Source organism: Paroedura picta, chromosome 1 (genome assembly GCF_049243985.1).
Source record: "Paroedura picta isolate Pp20150507F chromosome 1, Ppicta_v3.0, whole genome shotgun sequence".
Classification (NCBI taxonomy): domain Eukaryota; kingdom Metazoa; phylum Chordata; class Lepidosauria; order Squamata; family Gekkonidae; genus Paroedura; species Paroedura picta.
This window is the reverse complement of record NC_135369.1, coordinates 204,104,399-204,132,124: the sequence shown is the minus strand read 5'-3', so window position 1 is coordinate 204,132,124 and position 27,726 is coordinate 204,104,399. Positions and strand designations below refer to the sequence as shown.

At 44.9% G+C, this 27,726-nt stretch overlaps 1 protein-coding gene across 8 annotated transcripts in view; it reads left to right on the top strand.

Annotated features, from left to right (window-relative positions):
* RUNX2 (RUNX family transcription factor 2) overlaps positions 1-27,726 on the top strand; it is a 317,078-nt gene that overhangs the window by 187,298 nt on the left and 102,054 nt on the right. For 3 of the 8 annotated variants that reach the window (XM_077317537.1, XM_077317552.1, XM_077317560.1), the window contains 2 exons: positions 3,368-3,541; positions 24,102-24,263. The exons of 2 other annotated variants lie outside the window; for them this stretch is intronic. In XM_077317537.1, the coding sequence (XP_077173652.1) occupies positions 3,368-3,541; positions 24,102-24,263 (336 nt within the window). The remainder of the gene's footprint in view (positions 1-3,367; positions 3,542-24,101; positions 24,264-27,726) is intronic. 3 more of the 8 variants (XM_077317545.1, XM_077317583.1, XM_077317576.1) reach the window with 2 other exon arrangements.

The window sequence follows — 27,726 nt, the reverse complement described above, 5'->3', positions numbered from 1 at the left end:
ACCCGACTGGGGGAAAAACAGGCTGGAAAATAGCCAAGTGTGCTGCTAGAACTGAAAGTTGATATGAAGGAGCAGATTAAGGATCAACACATCTGTCCTAGGTGTTTGGAAAGAGGAGGGGGATACTGAATGGATTTAATTAAGATCTTTAGCAATTATTTAAGCTACTACCACAGCATCATTAGCAATCAGATGAGAACCCGTCCTCTTGTATCTGTGTTTCTTTCTGCCACTCGCCTCCACTTGCTTTGTGTTTGCATGCGTTTCTTTTCCTGCCTGCCTTTTCCTTTCTTTATTAATAGTGCCCTGGAGGGAGAAAAAACGGTTTATATTTGTAGCGAAATATGCTCAATAATTTAATTTTGCATACTTTCAAACAAAGGGCTTGCCTAACACGAGACTTTGCATTTCGTATAACCCACTTATAGTTTTCTAAAGAAACTATATCTAAAGAAACATCTAAAGCAGTGGTCCCCAACCTTTTTATCACCGGGGACCACTCACCGGGGACCACTCAACGCCTTTTACTGAGGCCCGGTTTACTCCTCTAGTCTCAACCACTGCCCTAGCGCTCTCTGATCGCTATGGTAATGTTTAAACACCCCTTCAAAATAAGATACAGACACGCCACAACAATGAAGTGTGTTGTAAAGGGCTGGGGAGGGGGGGAGAAGGCGTCCTTCAGGGCCCACCTCCAATTAGTCGAAGGACCACATGTAGTCCACGGCCCACAGGTTGGGGATCGCTAATCTAAAGAACGTTTCCTTAAAGACATTTCTCCCCCAGGACCGATACTAGGATGGCCAGGCTGGTTTCGTAATGAGCTGATCTCAGAGGCAGCCAGTTCAGTTAGTGAACTGACAGGTAGCAATCTCCGAGGCCACCAGTTATCTGCCTGTCCATCAACTGCTGTTCCAACCATTTGGCAGCTATTGTAAGGTTTCCCCTCCTTGCAAAGGACTCAGCAGCTAAAATGGTAACCAAACTTTTGTGAGATGAAGTAGTTTCTTGGGAGCTCAGAGAAACCAATAGCTTCCTAAGCTATTTTTTAAAGAGACCTGAGTAGCCTTTCTCAACTGTTGAACATTCTTCAGGCTCCGAGAACCCCCAAACGTGGTACAAATGCGCAGGATATGGTCGGGAAGCATGTATACATGTTCATCTAGGCCCCCCCCTTCCCCAGCCCCTTCAGACCCATTATTGGCTATTTCAGCGGGGGCAAACATGACCATATATGGTCATATATCACCCAATAAATGTTTTAACGATTTTTAAAAAATTAAATTAAAAAATACAAAGATCTATAAAAATTAATTAGTTCCCACCACAATTAATAATTTATTTTGTGATTTGGAGTATTTTTCATTTATTGAGGTAAAAAAATCTCCAGGTTGTCCAGAGGGACTGTCTCTAGAACAAATCGTTTCTTAATGAATATCCTCAGATTTTTTTTTTTACCCCAATATGTTAAATGAGTTTGAGGTTAGAAAACTAGGTTTATGGCAAAATACCTGATTTGTTGGGATTAAAAAAAAAACATGCGCTTTTTTTGTTTATGGAAAGGAAATTGTAAGTGGTAAAATGTGGAGAGACTGTTTAGGATTGAGCAGGTGGTAAGGTCTTGTCAAGAAATAGTTTCAGAGCCATTTTGAGTGTGTCTATGTATGTGGTTTATTCCCGCATGCCATCCATGGAGCAGGGATGGCCACACTGTGGCGCTCCAGATGTCCATGGACATCTGGAGAGCTACAGTTTGGCCACCCTCGACATAGAGCAAATACATAACATAAGCCTGTTCATATATCTCTCTGCCTGTTTAGCACTTATGCCTAGTGAAAGATCATGATTCTGCCTCCCTGCCCATTCCTGGCACACCTGCCTCAAGCCTTACTGATGGCCCAAGAGAATAAGAGATTAGAAGTGTGGATTCCATCTTGCAAAGTTCCAGCCGACTCATCTTTTCTCTTCACATTTAAGGGGCAAGGAGTGTGCAAATCAGGCCTGTGAATTAGATTATATGTAAATCAGCCTCATTTCAAATATCCAGACGCCTGGGAAGTCCAGTGACAGGGTAGACCGGGCTGTGGAGGGGGCATGGAGCATGCTTTTGGGGGCAGAACAATGCGTCACATAATATTGAGCAACAGTGCAACATAACTTCTGGTCGCAGAGCTGGAAGTAATGCTGTTCATCACTTCTGTAGGTTTGTGGGAGTGTTAGGGCACCACTGGAATGTGTGATGCAACATCACTCCCTCCCTACACACAAACACAGAATATCTCCCACAGCCCCCCTCCCCCCAGTGACCTAGGCCTAGTCTGCACACAATAGATAATGCACTTTCAATGCACTTTAGAAGTAGATTTTCCTGTTCTGCACTGGAAAATCCAGCTGCCAAAGCACATTGAAAGTGCATTATCCTCTGTGTGCAGACTAGGCCCTAGTCCCAGTAGGGTAGATGTATTTGGAGTGGGGGCATACATTCATTCTTCCCTGCAACCAAGTGTGAAGTGGTCTGAAGTGAAGCCCCCTAGGCCAACTCTTGAATGAGTTTGCCAGTGTTTTCTTTCAAATGAGCATGTTGTGGCATGTTTTCAAAGACAGGGCAGAATATAAATCCCATAATAAATAAAATAAACAAAACCTTGTTTATTAGGGGTACCTCAGGAAACGTCAGTTGAAATAAATTTATTGAATTTGGGACCGTGCCGGGACCCACCTGGGGCCTCAAGCTGGCCGTTGCCCGTTTCTGTTTTAAAGAAGAAAAAGTTTCAATATTTAGAACATGTCAAGAGAAATAAAGCCAGACAAACAAAGAATTAACAGCACAAAACAGAAGCAGGAAATTACCCCTGATGATGAGTGGTGAATAAACTGGGGGGGGAATTGGAGTCTGGAGGCATTTTAGTTACATAAATTGGTAACTTTTAAATTCTTCCTTGTGACAATATTCCCTCCTCTTTTTTCATGGAGTCTTGCCAGACCCTTTGCTAATTTTAATTTTGTAGAATTTAAAATCTGATATAAAGACAATAACAATGACAGAATGAGCAAACATTAGTTCTTTTTTTTTTTTAGAAAATTTTTTTACCGATAACCCGAACTGTCGAGGAAGAATGCCACAAAATTTCTGCCTTACTGATTGTCACATGTGGTGATTCCATGGCTTGTGTAAATCTCTGTGTTTTACACACGTCTGAGGATAATCCTAGAAACGGCGCTCTGTGAAGAAATACCTTTCCCTGCACCAACTCTAGGTTAAGCCTAAAACCTTCTTCGTCCTTGAGTGATAAACAGTTATTATTGAATAAGTACATTGTTCATTCATGCTAACGACACTTTTTATTTTATGATTTGCTGTTTCCAGGGCACAGACAGAAGCTTGATGACTCTAAACCTAGCTTGTTTTCTGAGCGCCTCAGTGATTTAGGTCGCATCCCCCATCCAAGTATGAGAGTAGGGGTCCCGACCCAGAGCCCACGGCCCTCCCTGAACTCTGCACCAAGCCCTTTTAATCCACAAGGACAGAGTCAGATTACAGGTAAGAGACAGAACCATAGGCTTGTTTTATATGGGCCATGGGAAGTGCGGATTGTAGGACTCTTTGTTTCAGAACGTAAGATTGTGGGGGGGGGGAAAGTATTCACAAATGTTAGTTTGGGGTAGATATTTTATGCAGTGTTATTGACTAGAATCGTTTAGAATTTTCTTATTTTTTTTACAAAAAAATCTTAATCTTTGGGATCATTATGTCAAGGGTCTATATGCACTGATTTAAAATATGTGTAAATACTCCAGCTGTGAATATTTATATAGGATTGCTTTTTAGGATAGTGTGCACGGCCAAAAGAAATACTACTTTACCCACATTTATTATTTCTCATTGTGGCCTCTTTCTGTCATCCGTATCTATATATCGTTATCTCAATAAACGAGGGATCAGCCTGCGCTGAGATTTGTGTACATTATGGTTGAAGCCGGGAGATGGATTTCCCTAGTCAAAACAGAATGCAGGGAGAGAATTCGGTAGTTTAGTTAGACCGGTGGTTACTTAGGGGAGGGGGGAAGTGAAGCGGATGGATTTTTCTTTTTCTTTCTTTATTATTATTTTATTTTATTTGCTTTCTACATTTGCATGCAAATCAACTTGAGGGGAGGGGGAATGCGGTTCTAATGATTTTTATGTTACAAAAAGAAGCTTCCAAGGGGTCTGAAATATTCCTCAGAGCCGCACACTTTTCCTGCTCCTAGTTGACACTGTTTGCAGCTCCAGTGCATGCCATGTCTTATCGCAGGGGTAGTCAACCTGTGGTCCTCCAGATGTTCATGGACTACAATTCCCATGAGCCCCTGCCAGCATGCTGGCAGGGGCTCATGGGAATTGTAGTCCATGAACATCTGGAGGACCACAGGTTGACTACCCCTGTCTTATCTGACAACAGCCCTTCCTTCTATTAGGAGTTACTTTACACAACTAGTCCAGCTGGATGGCTGAATGATACTGCTGAAGGCCCTTGAAGCTTGTTTGCCGCTTTGTCTGCCTTTAGCAACGTAGTTTCATCTGATTGGCTGCTTGAGAACGTCGCTCTTATTTGGAAATGAGAACAACCAATTATAACGCAGACAAATGGCTGTCAAGAGGCAGCTGATCAAAGACACAAAGCAGGGTGCAAACAGGGTGTTAAACAGCAGGCATGGATTTGAAAACTTGGGATGACATTACTTCTATCTGCAGTGCCCCTCCCCCATGAATAAATCAGCTGAAAAAAGGTTCCTAAGAAATGTGTGTAGGGTGAGAATGTTTCTGTAATACATACATAAGGCTTTATTGTTTCCAGCCATAGGCCATTACAATATCATATCAATCATAGGCGATCAATATCATATCAGTTGATATTATACCCTCCTTGACACTTTTGCTCAGTCCCAGTTTTTGATAAGTTTGATAAGTTCAGAATAGTAAGGCCAGACTCAACTATTTTGTTTAAATGTTTTGTGTCTTTAAAAAATGATATTTCCAGTCATTTTGTTAATGTGAGTCTAGGGGCCATTTTTTAACAATGCTCTGTGATCAAATTATTTTTGTTAAAATTCTGATTGACAAATTTTCAGGAGCTAAGGGGTGAAACCACCTCTGTTTGTCTTTTGCCTTGGAAACCCTAAGGGGTTGGCCATAAGTAGGTTGCTACTGGATGTAATTTTACACACAAACAAAAAGTTGTGACTTTCTTAAAACCATGTATTCAATCCAGGCCTTATTCAAAACTATCACTTCTGGCATGGGAGTTTCATCCATGTACTGAGATCTAATAGGGCTCCTGTGTAATTTGAATCTTTGAGCCATAGTGGTGGGGCCAGTTTAGGGTTGCTAACTCCAAGTTGGTAAATTTGGGGGATGGCACCGGGGGGGGGGGGAGAGGTTTGCGGGAGGGAAGGAGCTCAACAGTGTGTAATGCCATACAGTCCATCCTTCGAAGCAACTTTTTCCCCAGAGAAGACTGATCTCTGTCATTTGGAGATCTGTTATAATTCTGGGAGATCTCCAGGCCCTACCATGAGAAGGGCAAGTCTAGGCCAGTTCCAGGGTTCCTTCTCACTTGACTGTTTCTTGGCAGGAGGGTATGCTCAAATGAAAAGGACGCACATGCTTGGCCCTTGTGAATCTGATAGTCAGATGTATAACGCAGCAATTTTAACGTTGGCAAATGGCTTCCATTTCACTAGTAGGATGTGGGAACAGGGCCCCATACGTTTGCTTATTCTTGCCATTTCTTCCCTTCTTTTCCCGGGGATTTTGATGTTTTCTTGGGATGGCAGCTGCCAACGTACGTGTGCAAAGTGAAGTGCTCCCTGCATCAGTGATAAGTGTCTGAGGTCCACAAATGTGTCACTTGGAGCCTCTCGTTTTATTTTGCCGTGCAATGTTATCATCCCATGAGCCTTTGCCTCTTCTCTTCCCCAAACCCATCTGGCAGTCATTGTATATTGCTAAATAGATAGGCAGAAATGTCCCATGCTGCTTTTGTTGCGTTCAGATGCTTTTTGCAGAAAATGCACTGCTGAGTTTTGATTAACAACACACCACTTTTTGTCTTGTTCTGAATCGTCACCAGCATATTCAAATCCTGTAAACTGTAGATTTTGCTTAAGTGTATGTGACTGGTCCATGCTGTCCCTCCTTTCAGAGCTCACTTTTCCTTCTTTCTTGTTGGTATCTGGAAAATGATAAAGCCACTTCCCAAAGAGAGGATACCTGGAGAAGAAAGAGGTAGCCCTACTTAGCAGAACAGAGCAACGTCCTTGAAGTATCTTTTAATGGCAATGATTTCTTCCATGTTCTGATCACCTAGTTCAGCGTTCCTCAGCATGGGTGCCATTGTGCCCAACAATGTATTTTCTGGTGTCCACCTCCTTTGTTCCCAAAGCATATTTTCCTGAAAGCAAAGAGCGAATGTGCCCATGGGCCCAGTGTGCTTGAGGATTCCAGTCCACCTCCTAGCTAATTTGTTGTTGTTGTTGTTAGGTGTGAAGTCGTGTCCGGCCCATCGCGACCCCATGGACAATGATTCTCCAGGCCTTCCTGTCCTCTACCATTCCCCGGAGTCCATTTAAGTTTGCACCTACTGCTTCAGTGACTCCATCCAGCCACCTCATTCTCTGTCGTCCCCTTCTTCTTTTGCCCTCGATCGCTCCCAGCATTATTTGAGTTTCATCTTCAGGATCTGGCCTTCTAAGGAGCAGTCAGGGCTGATCTCCTCTAGGACGGACCGGTTTGTTTGCCTTGCAGTCCAAGGGACTTGCAAGATTCTTCTCCAGCACCAGAGTTCAAAAGCCTTAATTCTTTGATGCTCGGCCTTCTTTATGGTCCAACTTTCACAGCCATACATTGCAACTGGAAAGACCATAGCCTTGACTAAACGTACTTTTGTTGGCAGGGTGATGTCTCTGCTTTTTAGGATGCTGTCTAGATTTGCCATAGCTTTCCTCCCCAGGGGCAAGCGTCTTTTAATTTCTTTGCTGCAGTCCCCATCTGCAGTGATCTTGGAGCCCAGGAAAATAAAATATGCCACTATCTCCATCCTAGCTAATAACTTGCCCAAATCTGGCATGCCATTGTCATGCTATGTTCCAGTGCATTTTGTGATGAAGGACTAGTAAAAGAGGCATTCTGGAAGGGAGGGTAAGAGGAAGGTCTATATAGTGGTGCACTACCATCCCATTCATTTCCCCCCTAGCCCCCCCAAATTGCTGGAATAGGCAGATAGTCTCCAGTTTTAGAGTGCCATGAGAAGTATGTGAAGTGTCAGTCTAAACAGACTTATTCCCTTCTAAGGCAATGAAATGCTTAGAAAGTTATAACTCTGTGTAGGATTGCACTGTTCGTCTACTATGGCAAAGAGTACTTTCTTATGAGTGACCAAAGTAGTTTGGTGAAGCTAATCTGATTCAATGTGGACTTCATGTGATCCAGCATAGGTGTTCAGTTGGTAGGGCATATTGGTTTTTAAGGCTACCCAGGAAGGTGCCCAAGGAGTTGTTGGCCTGGGGGGGGGGGATTCCCTCTTGCTGGAGCCATCACAACCTGGGGACACCCAGGGCCCAAAGAGAGGCATGAGCAGGAGATGTGGAGAAGGAGGGCTTAACATGGTGAGGGATATATCCACCTGCCCCCCCAAAAGCCGAGGGACAGGATGCCCCTATCTGTGCAACCTCATTGTGGAGAGAGACGGAGCACACTGATCTGATGTTGCAGTGGTGTAGGACCGGCCAGGCAGACTCTCCTTCCCCCTTGGAGTGGAGTGATGTTTTAGAGATCTCTAGATGTCCTTGAAAGGTTATTTGGGGTTTCCAAATGGGAAGATCCATAAATGTGGGTAAGGCGTTTTCCCCAAAGGCCAGTTTGTACATTATTATTAATCATCTCTTGCAGTGGAAAATTGTTGGAAGGGTGTTCAGCTTCAGAACAACAACCCCCCTCCCCCAGTACACGAAATGTGCCCCCAATAGAATGCACTGAAGAATTGTCTGGAACGTTATGCGTTTCTGTTCTACTTAATTTTATGATAAAAATTCAGAACGTTTCTCTAGTCTCACTGGAAAATGAATGCTAATTAAGACTTGCTCATGGAAAAATAAATGCATATGAACATGGCTGCATATGGTGCTTTGTAATTACTGAGGGATCGTTATGAAGTCACCTGCTAGCGTAGGGGTCCCCAGCCTTTTAAAGCTGAAGGGGACCTTTGGAGCAGAGGGGGAGGCACAGCCGCCAAAATGGCTGCCACAGGAGGCAGCACCAGCTGCACAATGCCAGGAAGTGAGGTTTTGCATGACTCAGCAGCAGATCTCTAATATTTGAGGCACAAGCCCTGTTTAACAGCATGCCTTACCATGCTTAACATTTGTTGTATGCACAGCTTACCTTCAGTCACAGAGTGAAAATCCCCGCTGCATCCCCGCTGATCAAAAGTTCTATCCCGCCCTGCCCAAATTCTAAAAACACTTGGTGGGCTCCAGAAAAGGAGTTGGCAGGTGCCACCTTGGGAACCCTTGCCAGGGGTGGTCAAACTGTGGCCCTCCAGATGTCCATGGCAGGGGCTCATGGGAATCGTAGTCCATGGACATCTGGAGGGCCACAGTTTGACCGCCCTTGGGCTAGCCAATGAACACAGATGTGCTGATTGCTTCCTGTCACACCTCAGCCTTATCATTAGCGTACAGTTTTGGGAACTGTTGTGAAATGGAGTAGGAATGGATCTGTTCTGGATTCAGAGCTCCAAATATGGTCTTTTAGATGTTTCTGTATGAGTATACAGGCCAGAAATCCCCGGAGGTTTCTAAATCCCTCACTAGGACCTGGAAGCATGGCCTGGAAAGGTTGATCTCATGGTGCTTTACTGACTGCTGCACAGTTTCTTTGCAGAATGTGACACTAAACTGAGAAATTGCTCTGGCTCTGCCCTGCAGTGTCAGCAGAGCAACTACTTAGGACTGTGGCTTTAACGTGGTAATGCTTTGTCTGGCAAGCATCGGTTTCTAAAAACCAGAGGTGGACACAGCCATTTCCTTACTTAGGAACTGCACAGTCAGACGGCTTTTGTTTCATTCCAGCTGCGGTCTTGCATAATTAATGCACGATTAACCATAAATAGCATTTAGTAGCCCAGTCAAATCCCATCTGAGTAACAAAGAAGTAAGTAGCTGTTGATCTGAGTATTAAATTTCCTTTTCTTTCCAGATTGCATTTTTTAAATCCCTATTTTTCCCCCCTGTAGTATCGTTCGGCTTTTGTGTCTTCTCTCTCCATCTGTATGCACATGATCTCTCTTGCTCTTCCCCCCCCCTCTCTCTCCCACACACACAAACACACAAAATAATTTGAAACCCAGACCAGAATGTGGCCCTGCAAGGCATGCAAAGGCATGCAGATTAATAAAGAGGAGTTTTTATTCAACATGGCATTTTAACTAGCGTGCTGCAAAAGCAACACAGAAAGGTCATTAAAATACAAATCGCCCAATAAGCAGCTGTTTTTCCTGAGGAAGTACAGACCCAATTGGAACCCTGCATATTGCCCATAAATAAAGATTCTCGTCAATTCCCATTTTTTGGTGTGCTGATGTATTTGCTTGCCTCCCCCCCCCCCAAGGTTTCTGAAAACTCATATAACATGCTTGCAGAGATCAGGTTACTTTCCCATCTCTTTTAGACAGCGAACTTTTACACCTCCAGCAGACCTTTGCCAAAACACACACACACACACACATTTTTTCTTCTTCTTCGAAAATACAACCAACAAGGATTAGTATATATGAGACAGGAAAAGCCACAGGCGTAATGGTAAGAAAGAATGCGACCAGTGCGCACGGCAGAATTTCGATAGTGGAGGAGCTGTAGAAGCCAAAAGTGGGAGTTAAGTGAGGTTTCATGCTCCGTCACCACCAGGGCACCGTCTGATCTCTAGGCAATCTGTGACTTTGCTAACTGAACTAATAGCACACAAAGTTAAGTGGTTTGAACCGGAAGTGGATCCCTCCCCCCCTTTTACCTTCAGCAGCAGCACTTTCATTTCTCAGGGTTGGGGAAATTCCTGGTAACTCATTATGTAGATTAAAAAGGTGTCAGTCTCTGTGTTTCAGGCCTCGTGTGCATATTTTGCTCCCCGGGATGTTGGCCGGAGGGGACTCCGTCACTGGTGGTTTTGCACCTTGATGTGGAACATGCTCCCTGTTGACTCAGAGCTCGGTTTCAGCGTATCATGAACTGCGCCGATGTGGTTGCAGACATGAAGCCCCTGTGGAATGGCATGATGATACCGTTACCGGAATCACTGTGTAAATTTAAAACTGGACTAGTATCAAAGCCCATGTTACAAATGGGCTTTGAAAGGGGCAGCAGGCAGGAGAGCGTGAGAGGGTGGCCGCGGCTCCATTTGGTCTCAAAGTGGGCTAAAGAGAGTGGAAAGCCCCCCCCCCACCGGTGGCGACAGGGCTTTGCAGCCCACAGAGGGAGGCTGCATACTCCCCCCCCCCCCAGCTCCCTCCCAGCAGGAGCGTACCTGTGGGCTGCAAAGCCCTGTCGCTGCCTCTCTCCTCATGGGTGACAATGGAGGCCGCAGCCGCAAGGCTTCTAGCAGGCAAGGAGGGAGGGTGGGAGCTGGAGGGGAAGGGCCAATCAGGGTGGGCCTGGACAGACAGGGCCCCGGACAGTCTCCTCCCAGGAGGCTGTTTCCCAAATATATAAGGGAGCGATGCCCTCATGCCCAGCCTGTGCTTAACATCCTGCACTGCACAACATGCCAACCTGGACATAGCGTTGTGTTTCTGTTCCTTTTTCCCGGGGCACATCTCTGCTACAAAAAGCAGTTTAAATAAATAAAAGCAGTTCTGTAAAGTGGGGCTAGTGATCTCGGCGGAGAATCCCATGATACTTTGACGAGGGCATGAAACTGATATATAGTGCAGCGGGGGAAAGACTTGTTTTATTCAGTTATATGGATATGGATTTCAGTCTTTGGGGAGGCCTATACCAGTTTGTATTTAATTGGTACCTGCTACTAGGGCAGAGAAAGGCAGCTTGGCATTTATTTATTTAATTTGTATGCTGCCCCTCCCGGACCAGCCAGTTTGAGGTGGTTCATAGCAAACAAACAAAATGCCATAAAAATACCAGATACAAATCCCATAATGCGGGCACAATATCCTGTGCCCAACACTAAATCACCGATGGTGGCGACCATTCTCTGTATAGCCCAGTCTCATCAGATCTTGGAAGCTAAACAGGTCCTTGGCTGGATGACCAGCAAAGAAGGTTGTGCAGAGGAAGGCCACGGCAAGCCACTCTTGCTTGTCATTTGCTTTGGAAGCCACTTGATGGGATTGCGGTAATTTATTGATTTGATTTTTTTTAGTTGCTGCTCACTCGGTGGGTCTCTTGGCTACATTAAACATTAAAATATGTGGTTGTTGTGTCTAGTCTAATAAAACAGTCAATGTGGCAAGATCTGACCTAGACATATATGGGGCCAGCTGATGGGCCTTCCATAGATGTAAAACCTGAATGTGCCGCATAGTTAGTCTCTCCTTATTGGTCAGTTTTGGGCACTGTGGGATTTTGTTTGTTTGTTTGTTTATTTATTTATGAAATGGTATGTTTTCTTCCAGCTGCATATACCATTGCTGAATGTTTTGTGCTTCTCTCCCCTTCAGTATTGTTAGGCATGTAGTTCAGCAATATAATTAGCTGCCTATGGAGTTGGGGAGCTCCCCCTCACTGGCAGTCTTTAAGCAGTGGCTGGACAGATACTTATCCTGGATGCTTTAGGCCAGTGGTCCTCAACCCCCAGTCCAGGGACCGGGACCGGTCCATGGATCAGTTGGTACCGGTCCGTCACTCTTTCTCGTCCTCTTCCCCGGCTGCTGCCTCGGGGCTGCCCTGTCACTCTGCCACCGGCTCACCTTTGGTGCTCTGCAGTGGCCGCCATGGTTGGGGCTCCCCCTCAGCGTGGCACTGTGCAGCTGCTGCTGGCAGTGCCCTCCATCAGGCGGCGGGAAGTCAGGGGCGCCGGCAGGAAAGCAAGTGGAGCAGGGGCTCAGGTGTTGGCGATGTTCCTCGGCAAAAGACTAGCCCACCCCCCCCAGGCCTCAGTAAAATTGTCAAGCATTGACTGGTCCCCGGTGATAAAAAGGTTGGGGACCACTGGTCTAAACAATTCAAACAGTTCCAAAGGTTGGGGACCAATACTTTAGGCTGATCCTGCATTAAGCAAGGGATTGGACTAGATGCCCTGTATGGCCCCTTCCAACTCTATGATTCTCCGTTTTTTATTAATACAAGCTTGAGTGAAGTCTGTTGACCTAGTATTGCACTGTTAACATGCTCTTCATAGCGCAGGAGGGAGTCCCCTACCCAATGTTGATGATGCCTGGTTCAGGTGCTTTGCCACAGAGGTAAGGAAGAGTTCCATGCCAGCACTCTGCCAATCACTTTGCCTCGCCTCCCTCTCACCTGGAACTCACTCTCTGGAGTGCCATCCACTCGTGCTTCCCAACCATTGGACTATAGGCATTCTCCACCCAGATGACAGTGGTGCAAATTGGTGCTTCTTGCTTGTACTTAGGAACTTGCATGCGCATGGTGGGCTGCCAGCATGGAGCTCTTCCTTGCATCTATGGTGAAGCACTGGAACAGTTTCCCCCCCTTTCCCTGTGCCTATGTTGGTTTGTGTTGTCGGGGGGGCTGCTTCTCCCTGCTTCTGAAGTTCTGTTTTTAAAAATACAAGCTTGAATGAAGTCTACCAACCTAACACTGCATTTTTAAGGTAAAGGTATCCCCTGTGCAAGCACTGAGTCATGTCTGACCCTTGGGGTGACGCCCTCTAGCGTTTTCATGGCAGACTCAATACTGGGTGGTTTGCCAGTGCCTTCCCCAGTCATTACCGTTTACCCCCCAGCAAGCTGGGTACTCATTTTACCGACCTCGGAAGGATGGAAGGCTGAGTCAACCTTGAGCCGGCTGCTGGGATTGAACTCCCAGCCTCATGGGCAGAGCTTTCAGACTGCATGTCTGCTGCCATACCACTCTGTGCCACAAGAGGCTCTTACCTTTATTTTTAATGTAATCCCCCCCCCCAAAAAAAAAAATATAGTGCAGGAAGAAGACCCTCCAACAACAAAGAATTAGTTGTATTGTTCTGCCTTTGAAGACTGCTTGCCCTTTCTGTGGCTGTCCACCAATATTGCTCCCCTTTTCTAAGTTCCCAAAGTCTTTTGCCTTTCTTCCCTTGAGGCTTTGGACCATCTAGTGCCCCTCTATCAAGCCCATGCTTTCCCCCTGTCCAATGATGTCGCATTTTCCTGAGAATCTAGACCTTTGCAGGCTGGTTCTCCTTTTTTTGCCAACATTTAAATTATTTTCATGGATTTCTCTGCCAATGTTTTCTTCCTTAGCGATACAAGTTAGCATTCCATATCCTTTTTTGCTAGATCTACTAGCCTGATATAAAAAAAATATAAAACATTTAAAAGATAGGAAATTATAATAATCCGTGGGGGTTTGGTACAGCAATGAGGGGAGGATTATGGCGAAAGATACAGAGTGGGAGAACCAATCTCAATGTGGGTAGTGGAGGAATGGAGGATGGGGAAAGGGTGGGGACAAAAATTCAGTCAGAACCTTTGGAATTAACTTTGTCTTGGGGGTAAATAAGGGAGATTGGCCAGAAAAACCGTAATCAGAATACAAACTGAATCCTGAAGGTTGGGAAATCAGTGCAAAAGGGGAAAATATATATGGATGTCCACTTGGAAAGTGGGGTGAAATCCAGAAGGAGGGAGAAAAAAACCCTATGGGAATTCACTGTAAAAGCAAAGAAAAACACCAGTGCAGAAAAGCACAGAACTGCCTCATACTGATTCAGACCATCAAGGTCAGTATTATTAATTCAGATGGCCCAGAGCTCTCTGGGATCTCAGGCAATGGTTTGTCTTTATTATTTCCTACCCGAGCCTTTTAAATGGGAGATCCCAGGGATTGAACCTGGGGCCATTGGCAAGCCAAGGAGATGTTCTGCCTCTGGACAACAGCCCCTCCCAAGACAGACTTCCCTGAATAAGGGTGAACAGCAGGCATTGTGGCACTTAACTGGGGAATGAAAGTAGCATTTGATCTTTCTCTCTTTATGGAGATGCAGAGAGGAATGAACTGTTTGCCTTTCAGAGAAGGTTTTGTCCAGGGTAGCCCTTATTGCCTCTAGCCCTTGCGTAAAGTGAAGCAACAGGGTGCGTGACACGCCTGGCTGTAAGCGACTAGCTATGAAAGCAGCCTTCTTCTCCACGCCCCCAGCAGGGAGAAAAGAGATGTTGACAGAAGGAGGGCTGCTGTTAGTGATCACTCCAAAATATTTGCAAGGGCATTCTGCTCCATTCAGAAATCTGCAGCTCTCTCCACCCTTTTGTACTTCTGCCAGGCTTGTGTGCGTGTGAGGGATTTCTCCCCCTTGCCTACGTGCTCTTCCCCCTCTGCACTAGAAATTCCGCCGGGCAAAGCCTCTTTATGATTAAATGGCTTGGGGATGGCACATTCCCTTCATCTGGAACAGTTGGGAAAGCTTGCTCTGCCTGTCAGAACTCATGATGATTTGTGTGACAACTCAGAGCTTTCTGGCCCACTGAGACCCACACTCCATTGCTTCATCACCTGCCACATCCCACAGCCAGAAGTAACAAGGAAGTGTTTCTGTCTCAAAACAGAAGGCCCCTGAGAATGATTTCAGGGACCACCGCTTTGTTTACTTCACCCGTACAGCACTGAGTAAATGTGTCAGCATCCAAAAAGAACAAGTCTTAAAGAGGCTTACAATTGCCTTCCCATCCTCTCCCCACAACACGCATCCTGTGTGGTAGGTGGGGCTAAGAGAGTTCAGAGAGAACTGTGACCGGCCCAAGGTCACCCAGCTGGCTGCATGTGGAGGGGAATCAAACCCAGTTCTCCAGATTAAAGGCCGCTGCTCTTAACCAAGCTGGCTCTCGATATTCCTAAACATTGTACTATTCATTGTACTAAAAAATGCCTCCAAAACCCAGGTAAGCTGGGCCAGAGAGCAGGAGGTGAGAGAAGAAGAGCCAATCCCAGTCAGTAGCTCCGCAGTGGCGAGTGCAGCCTCTGTTGTGCCTTTCCGTTCTCCTGAGTGCACATGGGAGGAGGACAGCTGGCCCACTCACCTGCAGCAGCAAGTGCGGCTTGTGCTCAGCCCTTCCACTTGAGACCAGGGTGTAAACTGCACGGAGCTTTTATTCCACTCCCAGGTCGATTCAGTCCCAGCCGTCTACACAGAATGCGATTTCTGTTTTGATCTTGGGCGATTTTAATTTTCCCTCTGCACCAAGCAAGATTGATCCGGAGTCACCCTACCATTTCTTCGCCATATCCAGGAGTCCTTTTAATCCTCAATATCGGAATATTGCGGTTCAGAAAGCATGAGAAAGCACTCCCTCCATGGTAGAGCAGTTCTGATTGGCCAAACCTGCGAAGCCAGCCAAGGCTGGTAGCTTTTCTTAAAGAGGAAGCCCTAATTTTCTTTCTGTAGAAACTACAGAAGCCCTCTCTTCTGTGGATAGAGATTTGCCTCGTGGGTTTTTCCCCCTCCCTTCTCTGTTGTCTTCAATTCCCCACCCCCATTCAAGAAAAGAAAAGAAAGAAATAGGCTCTCTCTGGGCTTGGCTCCCCCCTCCCCTTCTGAGTTTTCCCAATCAAGTGCGGAACACTTTTCTGTTTCAATGGGGAGGGAGAGAAAGAGGAAGACCCGAGTTCAAATCTTGAATTCAGCAGGATCCACACCGAAAAAAACAAAGTAAGTGCAGATTCAGCCCAGGAAAGGGGGAGAAAGCCAGCCTGCTCACCAGCCCTGAGCAGGGAGCATGGCCTCTGCTCTGTCCCAGGCCTCCTGCCTCCTAGGGAGCAGGTGAAGGAGAGTTAGGCCCATTCCAGGGCACCACAGGAGCCAGCCCTGTTCACAGGCAGGGCCACTTTGTGGTCACCGCTAGCAGCCATTGCATTCCAGCATGCAACACGTTTTGTCTCTACTCCCTGAATATGTATCATGTAACTCAGGGGTAGTCAAACGCTGGCAGGGGCTCATGGGAATTGTAGTCCATGAACATCTGGAGGACCACAGGTTGACTACCTCTGATGTAACTGATTAACTGCAGAAGCAGACTCAAATGGGTAGCCATATTTCTCTGAAGCAGCACAATAAAATCAGAGTCCAGTAGCACCTTTAAGACCAGCAAAGATTTATTCAGAGCGTGAGCTTTCAAATGCAAGCACTCTTCGTCAGACTGGCAGCTCAAATAGTTAGCTTTGCTGAGCCTCATCTGAGCTCAGGAGTTGAGTTGGAAAGCACTTGAAGTTTGCTGGCAGGGGTTCATGGGAATTGTAGTCCATGGGCATCTGGAGGACCACAGTTTGACTACCCCTGACCTAAGCAGACAGAAATGATGCCTTGTACAGACACTTTCAACCACCCTAAATTACCAGTTACCAGCCCAGTTTTAGGGGTGCTGCACACCTGTGGTTTGAAAATGTAAACCGCAGTGCAGAGTCTACTTTGCAATGAAGAAAATGTTGCCAATTTTTAATGGAAAGGGTTTTAAAAAAAATGTTAATTGAGAATCAGACGTCATGCTTACGTAAGAATGTGCACAAAACTAGTTTGTGTGTTCCTGGGCTTGTATTTACACCTCACACCTTGTGCAGAAAATCACAGTGAAAAACTGGTTACGTATGTACTTGCATTAAACAGAGTTAGTTCTCCTTCTTGACCCTGCTTCTAAATCTGAATTATACTCAGCCTCCCTCCCTCCCTTTCTCCCTTCCTTCCCCCTCCTTTACCCCCTTTCCTTCCCTCCTTCCTTATCAGCTCCTTTACTCCCTTCCTTCCTTCCTTCCTTCCTTCCTTCCTTCCTTCCTTCCTTCCTTCCTTCCTTCCTTCCTTCCCTTTCCTTTCTTCCCCCTCCTTTACCTTCCTTCCCCCTCCTTTACCCTCTTCCTTCCTTCCTTCCTTCCTTCCTTCCTTCCTTCCTTCCTTCCTTCCTTCCTTCCTTCCTTCCTTCCTTCCTTCCTTCCTTCCTTCCTTCCTTCCTTTCCTTTCCTTTCCTTTCCTTTCCTTTCCTTTCCTTTCCTTTCTTCCCCCTCCTTTACCTTCCTTCCCCCTCCTTTACCCTCTTCCTTCCTTCCCTCCTTTACCCCCTTTCCTTCCTTCCTTCCTTCCTTCCTTCCTTCCTTCCTTCCTTCCTTCCCTTTCCTTTCTTCCCCCTCCTTTACCTTCCTTCCCCCTCCTTTACCCTCTTCCTTCCTTCCTTCCTTCCTTCCTTCCTTCCTTCCTTCCTTCCTTCCTTCCTTCCTTCCTTCCTTCCTTCCTTCCTTCCTTCCTTTCCTTTCCTTTCCTTTCCTTTCTTCCCCCTCCTTTACCTTCCTTCCCCCTCCTTTACCCTCTTCCTTCCTTCCCTCCTTTACCCCCTTTCCTTCCTTCCTTCCTTCCTTCCTTCCTTCCTTCCTTCCTTCCTTCCTTCCTTCCTTCCTTCCTTCCTTCCTTTCCTTTCCTTTCCTTTCCTTTCCTTCCTTCCCCCTCCTTTACCTTCCTTCCCCCTCCTTTACCCTCTTCCTTCCTTCCTTCCTTCCTTCCTTCCTTCCTTCCTTCCTTCCTTCCTTCCTTCCTTCCTTCCTTCCTTCCTTCCTTCCTTCCCAATCTTTTACTGATTTGGTTTCGGATTTTTCTTTTTATGTCTACTATAAGTGACTAGTAAGTGATAAAGAATATGAATTACCCATTCATGTCCTATCATAAGGTCAGATCAGGCTACACAGCATAGCCTTCTGAACTGTCTAGGATATTTCCCAGAACAAGAAAACACATGAAATATTTAGATAAACACGAACTCAGGAATCCTTTGTGGAGAGAGTAGCATACCAACAGATGTTTATTGGGGTGGGCACTTCCAAGGACAGAGATTCCACAATCTTCTTGGACAGTTTTCTCCATTTCTGAAAGCTCTTAGAAAGCGTTCTGTACTGCTTTAGTTAAAACTGCCTCCCAAGCGTTTTAAAGCAGTTTCTTCTCCCCCTATCTCCTGTGGCATAGGTGAGCCATTTGTTACCTGATAGTGATTTTTGATATGTAGTTGCTTGATGGGCTGTATTTAGAGGGGTGACATTGCAGGGAAACAATGGAAGAATTTTTTTGGGGGGAAACCCACCCCCACCCCCCACGCCCCAAGGCTTAAAAAATATTTTCCATTAGAAAAAAGTTGGGGAACAATGAAAAGAAACACTTGTTGAATTATTTTCTCTTTTAAACATGGACAATCCTTCTTGAGGATTTATCTTTCAGATTTTAAACGTGTAAAATGAGGACTGCTGACTTTTTTTTCCATTTTGGGGGGATAGCACAAGGGAGGATCATTCCAAATAGGCAGCATAAAAATGTCTGAGGACTTCATCAGTTTCCCCAAAGGAAAAGCACACTTTCTTTTGTTTGCTACCTTCAACTTTTATTTTTTCCTGCTTCTCACATGACAAAAATTTGAGATACATGCACGATGGTAGCATAGGGTGCAGTAGGTTGCAACTCTTTCTCAAACATTCAGTATAGTTGCAATTTTTTAATAGAAAATTAAGATATTTATACTTAATGATGTAAATATTCCAGAGAGTACCATTTTATTTTGTTGACTAAGGTTTAAATGATGTGCTGGATTTTGTTCAATTAGTAAATAAGGTTTTGTTTGATAAGAAAGCAATTAATATATTTTATTCTGCTCCCCCCCCTTTCAGTCCCCCAAAACACATCCCCCCCCATTACTTCAAAATTTCTGGAGATTTTATATCTCTAGCTTTATTTTTACAAATGTAATTTGTTCATATGGCTCAAAGGCTGGGGTTTTTGCCAAGTTATAAGGCTTCCATATATTTCCTACATGCTTGGATAGGTGTCTGTCATTTGTTTATGATGTTAATTGGGGAAACGTATTCCCCTGAGCTGGACACTTCCATGAAACTACAGATTTCCTTTCCTGTCTTTTCTCCATGATTTACAATGCCAAGTATTGTTTGTGTACGCTGGCAGGGGCTCATGGGAATTGTAGTCCAATGACTACAGTTTGACTACCCCTGCTTTAAATAGTTGATTTCATGAATCATAATTTTAATGTATTGGTTGGCAGTTTTGAGGGGGGGGGTTAATTGAGAAACTATATTCAGATATCTCTGAATTAGTGTTTTTTTGGGGGGATGAGGTTCTTCAGATATGTTCCCCCTCCCCCCTTTTACAGAAGTGGTCACACATATACCCATGAGTGCCCCCCAAAAAGTAAAATCCCTTGGAGTGGAGATGTAGATAATTTCAGTTACATGTGGAAATGCAAAACCAGTTCATGGAGACATTATTTATGACTTTTCATACATCCAAACACTTTGAGAATTGAGAAGAAAGGAACCTTATTGCTGGTTGATAAACAGGATCCTTGGTCAATATTCAATTTAGTTTATAGATGGGGAAGAACTTTCGTCAGCTTTTTAGTAACTTGACCCAAATACTGCAGCTGACCTCCAAACTCTCAGCATCCTTTGTGATGAGAAACGATTTTTGTGCTAACAAATAGTTAAAAGGAAAAGTTAAAATAAGACAGTCTGTTTTCATTTCCCTTTTGGTCGGGATGGCCAAGAGCACTGCATTTGGGATCTAGAATAATATTTGGGCTAGATTTCAGGAAGCATTGCCTAGCAGGGGTCCAGTATGAGCTCAATATGAGTAAAAATTATCTGATCAGCTGATTTTATTTCACCGTGTTGAACAGTATATAAACCCACAGTGATTTTCATTCTACATACTGGACTTTGGAGCAGAGGCTACCAGCTTTGTTTCCAGTTGAATTTCAGTTCTATACATTCTTGGTTTGAATGAATGAGGACTACCTTTGATTTTGTGATTGTTTTCCTTTTCAGTGTCTGTTGCGGGCCACTGATAATTCTCAAGTCGTGTTTGCAAAAAATTGGAGTCTTTTAAAAAGTCTGATTGCATAGTGATGAATATTACTGTAGCCCTGTGGAGGATTACCAGACAAGTCCATTGGTAGTACAGTCTGTACAACCTTGGCATTGTTAAAGCAAAAGTATATTGGATTAATAAGTAGCATTCCTTAAACTTGAGGGTGGTGTTATGTCCAGTGTTTCTATGACACAGCCTTAATGTAAAGGACAGAGGGAAGGAAAATCCTCACAAAACTAAAATGAAAGGGACTTGTGATATGTCTAATATGTAGTTAGCATTACTTCAAGGAAGTATCGATTTTCCAGACATCTCTCCAAACAAATAGTGTCTGAACAGCATAAACTGAAAAAGTAATAGCTAAAGCTATAGCCTTTTTGCTTTGTGGAATGGGAGAAAGAGGATTTTCTTATAACAAGACGAATTTCCTGTAAACGGGGGCGTTTCATTGCTGTATAGTGATCATATTTCTGTCAGCAGAGCAGAGACTTGAGATTCTGCTAACTTAATACAAAATCCTGAATCAAAGGTACAAATGGTTTGTTGCTTTACAGGTAGTAGAAAGAATCTGGAAAAGGATACTTGTTTTATATGCAAAGATTATTTGAGAGACAAGAAGACGTGTAGTATTCAGAAAGCAGATTTCTTACCAAGAAACTGCTTTGAGTTCTTGCCCAATCTAAAGGGGAAAAAACCCTAATGTTGTTGAGGAATTAGATGACTCCCTAGAAACTAATAAAATATGTTACATTTTTTCAGCGCATTTAGCAGTCTATACTGAAATTAAAAGGACATTTGTACGCGTGTGTTCATGTCTTGGGGGGGGTCGTGTTTTGGATGTCATATTATTTTTCAGACTTTACTGTAAATAATTGGGTTGGTATCCAGATGTGACTTGTGCCCAAATAAACATAAAGGTATTATTCATGGCACTTTTATGCTAGGAAATCATTTTTAAAAATTTATGTTGAAATTGGATAACAATTTGACAGAGGTTCCTTGCAGCTTTTCTTTTTTTTCCCCCACTCTTGAAAACAGGTTTAAGATTCAGCTTCAGTTCTTAAAAAGCAGATAAGACCCCGCTCTCCCAAAAAGGAAAATGACATGTGATGGGATACAGATATTAACAGAGTTTTAACAAGCAGCAGAGGAGTTAAGCCAGGGAGCAGATATTGTGAAATTGTAAATGTGCACTCAGGGTGGGAGAGAATTTTCCATGTAGCAAGGTTTGAGTCCCAATTTCAGCTTTAAGTTTTATGCAGGATGTAAGCTATCATGTCCCAGCAAACTTTGAATAAAACTTTGTTGGTTTTCAAGGTGCCCCTGGACTCAAACGTTGTTCTGGTACTTCTGATCAAAAGTTCTGTTGAAGAACTAAGCCACACATTAAAAAGGGAAAACAGTTTACTTCTTAAGTGAAAATGTCAAAGCAGCAGCTGATTGTCCACAGTTATCTATAGCCCTTGGGAGGGGGGGGGAGGTCATGAGCAATATACGTTTAGATTGTGCTTATTTCCTGGGGGGAAAAATCACTTCCGGAATATCTTGTGAATTTTTTCCCTTAAAATTTCACAGTATTTCATATTGCCACATGAGAAAAAGATCTTTGGAGGTTTTAGCACTGTTTGTCCATTTCAGAAACAGACATTGATTGTTGTTTGAATTTGCCTTATTTATTTATTTATTTATTTATTTATTTATTTATTTATTTAGTTATTTAGTTATTTATTTATTTATTTATTATTGGTTTTGTTTCCTGCTGCTTTTCACAAGCCGTCTCACGGCAGGTTGCACAATTCATCCCCATTAATGCTGTTCCAAAAAGAGCCTCTTGAGGCGCAGAGTGGTAAGGCAGCCGTCTGAAAGCTCTGCCCATGAGGCTGGGAGTTCGATCCCAGCAGCCGGCTCAAGGCTGACTCAGCCTTCCATCCTTCCGAGGTCGGTAAAATGAGTACCCAGCTTGCTGGGGGGTAAACGGTAATGACTGGGGAAGGCACTGGCAAACCACCCTGTATTGAGTCTGCCATGAAAACGCTAGAGGGCGTCACCCCAAGGGTCAGACATGACCCGGTGCTTGCACAGAGGATACCTTTACCTTTACCTTAATGCTGTTCCAAGATAGTGGGCTTTGTTGCTTATTTATTTCCCCTGGAAAGTTCTCTAGGCCAGGGGGAAGACGATGGATGAAAGCCTTCCTCCTGCACAGCATCTGTCATTTCTTTCCTGTCGCCCACATAAGGCACAGAGCTACCTGCCATCTTCCCAGTGTGCCCAGATAACTTGCAGGTGGAGATCATGTTTGAACTAAGCTGCGTTTTCTTGGATAGACGGCTATGGCTGGCTGGAAAGCAAAGACTCATTGTAGTTTATTTGCCTTCATCTGCAAGTTAGCAAAACACATATTTCTCTGCATTGTCAGACTTAATTCTGTCAGATGTCACGTGGTGCTGCTTTCATGGGGCATACAGAAGCCATGTTGGGGTTTGCAATAGTAAAGCTAACCAGGACGCTTTCCGCACTGATGACACCACACCATGCAGCTGCTGGGTGTTTGCCAGGAGAGGAAAGGGAAGGCGAATGTAAGCTGCTATGAGACTCCTTCGGGTAGAGAAAAGCGGCCTATAAGAACCTACTCTTCTTCTTCTCCTGTTCTGACTGAGCAGTGATATCAGAGCTCTCTCAGCCTCACCTCCCTCAAAGGGTGTCTGTTGTGGGGACAGGAAAGGGAAGGCGACTGTAAGCCACTTTGAGACTTCTTCAGGGAGAGAAAAGTGGCATATAAGAACCAACTCTTCTTCCTCTTCAGTAATATCAAGGCTCTCTCAGCCTCACCCACCTCACAGGGTGTCTGTTGTGGGGAGAGGAAAGGGAAGGCGACTGTAAGCCGCTTTAAGACTCTTTCAGGGAGAGAAAAGCGGCATATAAGAACCAATTCTTCTACTGCAGTAATATCAGGGCTCTCTCAGCCTCCCCTCCCTCACACGGTGTCTGTTGTGGGGAGAGGAAAGGGAAGGCCAATGTAAGCCGCTTAGAATCCTTCTGGTAGAGAAAAGCAGCATATAAGAACCAACTCTTCTTCTTCTTCTTCTTCTTCTTCTTCTTCTTCTTCTTCTTCTTCTTCTTCTTCTTCTTCTTCCCCATAGAGCCATAGAGCCAACTGGGTCATTTTTTGCCCCCTCCAGGACCCTGGGCTTGGACAGCCTGACTCTTCCCTTTCCATACGGGCCTGCCCCGATCTAGGCCCCACTGGTGCCTGGGGCAAAAAAGGGAATGTGGAGATATGGAGATATCCACGTTGCCTTGCCGTGGAGCAGTGCAGAGTCTGATTTGGAACAGGCCTTGGCTGTGCCAAAATCATCTGGAAGCAGGGATTCACCCTTCAACCAGATAAGCACCAGCCTGGGCCTAATTCCCCATGAGGAAGAGGTCCAGGAGGTCCAAAGCCTCCTTGAATGGATATGTGGAACTCTGAAACCCTTTGTCTCATTTTATGTTTACCCCTGCCATATCCCTCGAGTTTCCTGAGGTTCAAAAGACTTTTACATCAGATGTCCAAAACACCTGGCACATACTTCCTCTTCCCATTAACTCCATATGCAACCTTTGTCACTGAAGATTTAATGAAAGGTTAAAAGAACATCCGTATGCAGCCGCCTAAACTCTGATCAGGAGGGGGAAGTTGATCCCCTCCACTAATGGACTGCTTCATTCAATTATATTATTTTGACCTCTCTGGAGTCCAACTCTACTGTTTCTTTCAATTTTGCAACAGTGTAAGACAGTCTATTACAGGGGTGACCAAATTATGACTGCCCATGTGTCCATGGACTACAGGGGTAGGGGCTCATGGTAATTGTAGACCATGGACATATGGAGAACCACAATTTGGCCACCCCTGGTCTATGGGGTCATGAAGGAAAAGAGGCCCAGGGTCTTCCATCTCACCCCTTCTCGTCCTTTATTTTTAAAGGTGCCTAGGCTCTAGCTCCATCAGCTGGTCCTGTCTGCAAGACTTTTCGTTTTTAAATTATTTTTTCTCTTTTGTTTTTGTTTGTAGACCCCAGACAAGCACAGTCCTCCCCTCCATGGTCCTATGACCAGTCTTACCCATCATACTTGAGCCAGATGACTTCACCATCCATTCATTCCACAACTCCCCTGTCCTCCACACGAGGCACGGGGCTTCCTGCCATCACCGATGTGCCCAGACGGCTCTCAGGTAAAGACCGTGTTTGAACTCAAATCGCTATCTCAGAGGGAGACAGGGCAAGAGGCAGGGCCAGCAGTGGCTGTGTAGGACTTACTGCAACATATTGACTGTCACCTCCAGGCTGTCTAAAATAGATGGAGGATGGTCCATAAGCTAAGCCTTCGTGGTGTTAGTGTCTGAGATCACAAAATCTCAGGGCTTTAGTCTGCTCTGTTTTCAGCAAGGGATGCTTTCTTCTGTTTATTTTTATGGAAATAAAAACATTTTCCACCTTTTGGGGGGGGGCGATCACTCTTAAAATTGCTTGTTTCACACTAAAAAGACAGATTACGCATTACAACAAAGGACTACAGTAATAAGTGTAAGACTTAAAGGCATGCTTTTTAAAAACAAGAACTGATAGTTTGGAAAAACCTCTCTGCCCAGCCTCTGTGTACCTAAAATCCCTATCAGAGGCTGAGTCCTTTCAGGATATAATGCCTTCCTGGAATTGATGGGGCGACAGCTACATGAAACGATGAAGGGGGGGGGCAGGAAGTCTTTCTAGCAACACAAGATAATACCGACACAAATATCAGTCACATAGAGCACACAAAGTGACACCCCCCTCCCACAGGCACACCCACAAGTCCTCGAGGTGATCCATCTCTGAATAAAATGCAGCGTACAATTACAGACAGTCGTTCTCTGTATTCTGTCACATGAGGGGAATCCAAATAAAGGGCGGGGGGAGCTCTGCTAGAAAACCAACTCTCTAAAGAGACAGGTGTGGAAGTGAGTGACCTATCTGCCTGAAGTATGTGTAACATGAGGAAACCTTTATGATTCATTATTAAAGCGTGAAGGACTTTCACATCTTATATCAGCTCCCTTTATCCTCATGCTATTGTTACTGTCTCAGGCACTCTCATCCTGTACACCTGTTTGATTCCCAGCCAGGTGAACGTCTGTCTCAGTGGTTCCCCCCCCCTCCCCTCTCCCTTTCCTCCACAACCTCAGACATAGGACTGTATAAATGTTACTTCACTTCACTGCATCCCTGACAGGCTGAGCTGCAGCCAAGAGGCATGTTGGTTTTGATTACCTTTTAAAGACCCTTTTATTGCTCTCGTCTTAGTGGAGGGACATTTTTTCAAGTTCAGTACAAAAACTCAGGAAAAGCCTTTTTGGCCTCTGGTCTTCAGCATGTTCTTTAGAGATCTGGAGGCACCCAAAGTCATGTCCCAGTTGGGGGAACCCTGAATCATGGCTTTGTGGACACATCAGGTTTGTAAAATCTCTGCTGCTGGCCTCAACCCGGGCCAAATCATTGCCTTTAGTGGGCAGACCCTCTCTGCTTAGCTCAACTCTACTGACATCCGGGAGCTTTGAATTCGTCAGAGGAGTTATTTTTGTAGGTTTGCCGCCGGCAGTCCCTGTGGGGGGATGGCCGAGCTGGGACAGCACCAGCTGTGGAAGCTCCTTGCCCTGAAGCCCTTGCTTGTCGATGTGCATTCAGACATGAATGCCTGTCATGCAGAAGAGCACAAGTTCTCCCAAGTTTTAAAGTAACTTTTAATTGTATGTATGTAGGTATGTAGGTATGTATATAATTTAGCACCATGTTTTATCTCAGATGCATTGTATAATTTCCCCTGTTATATGCCTGGTGCAAACCGTAATAAAATCTCTATTCTATTCTATGAGCACAAGTGCTTAGAAATCCTGCCGAAACCATGCGGGGAACCATCAACCTTTCCTACCCCCATCTTCTACCTTTAGAGATGTGGTTGGTTCCTCCATTTTTTCTCTTAGTACTTTTCTTTTTGCTAAAGAAACAAGCTGGGCTGTTGAGTTTTGTGCTGCACCGTGCTGCGCTGTGCTTTCATAAACCAAAGAATCCGGCCCAAGTGGGAGTCATTTATCAAATCTGGAGAAGATACATCTTTCCAGAATAACAGGCTATGATACGGGACCTCATCCCTTTCTTTATTTTCTTATAACATGCCATCAACCCCTTTCTACATTAACTTAGTTGCACAGGAGTCACTGGGTTGGATCCAGAGCAGACTAAATTGGAATTTTTCTGCCGATTCCTCTTCACGTCATTTGGGGGTACACCAGGGGTAGAATTTTGTGGAGCTGCATCAGGATGAGAGAAGCAAGAAAATTCTGTCCTGACACTGGAAGATTTAGTTTGGGTCCAACCCACTGGTCTGTGTACCCTCCTCTGGGGCTGTTTCTCAGCTGAGACATATGAAGCTGTCTTATATTGAATCCGTGTTGTCTATTCAGAGCGGCAGCAGTTCTCCATGGTCTTAGGTGGATGTCCGTCACATCACCTTCTGCCTGATCCTTTTAGATGGAGGTGCTGAGTATTGAACCTGGAACCATCTGCACACATCAAATAGATGCTCTACTGCTGAGTCATTGCCCCTCCCTTGCTTGGGGCTGCAGAACAAGATGGGCACCAGTATACCACAGAAGCTCAGCTTGTTCCCAGCTGTCAGCAATGTGGGAATCCCTTGCTGGGCCTGCACTGCTATCAGCCAGATCCAAGGCTGGACCCAGTTGTTGAACCTAACTGTTGGTATCATGGGCCCATGAGGTAATGGACGTAAGGTGCTTGGGGTGACAAAACTCCCTAAACTGGCCCTATCACCCTCTCATCATGGCAGTAATTCAAAAGAGTAATGTTAATTGGACTAACATGGGAAGAACATATGTGGCCAACAACTCTTGTGTCAGTCAGGGGATATCAGAAGGTAGTGTTAGCAGAGGCCATAAGAGTTTTTCCAGGGTTCCATTCTTGAGTTAACAATCTTTGGCAGATAAATAGAGTTAGGTGCTTTAATCTGAATAGTGGGGATGGGGGGTGGGGGGAGGTGGCATTGTTTGTAGATGGAGAGAGACATATTCTCTTGAAATTTATTCAGAATTCTAGCCCTCTGGGCTTCCAGATATGTTATACTTTGCGAAGCAATCATGTGTACCAGCCCGATACTGATATTTGTCACAATGGCCAAAGTATGTGAAGGGGAAATGTGTAACCCTAAATAGTTATTTTATTTATGTACAAAATTTATATGCCACCTTTCTGCCCAGTCAAGGCCACTAATGCAGCTGAAAATCAAATACAAAGTATTATAAAAATATACCATAAACCCAGAGCCTCTTGTGGCGCAGAGTGGTAAGGCAGCCGTCTGAAAGCTCTGCCCATGAGGCTTGGGAGTTCAATCCCAGCAGCTGGCTCAAGGTTGACTCAGCCTTCCATCCTTCCGAGGTCGGTAAAATGAGTACCCAGCTTACTGCTGGGGGGGATAAACGGTAATGACTGGGGAAGGCACTGGCAAACTACCCCGTATTGAGTCTGCCATGAAAACACTAGAGGGCGTCACCCCAAGGGTCAGACATGACTCAGTGCTTGACCAGGGGATACCTTTACCTTTACCTTTTTACCATAAACCCAATTAAGACCAAAATGTAAGCATTT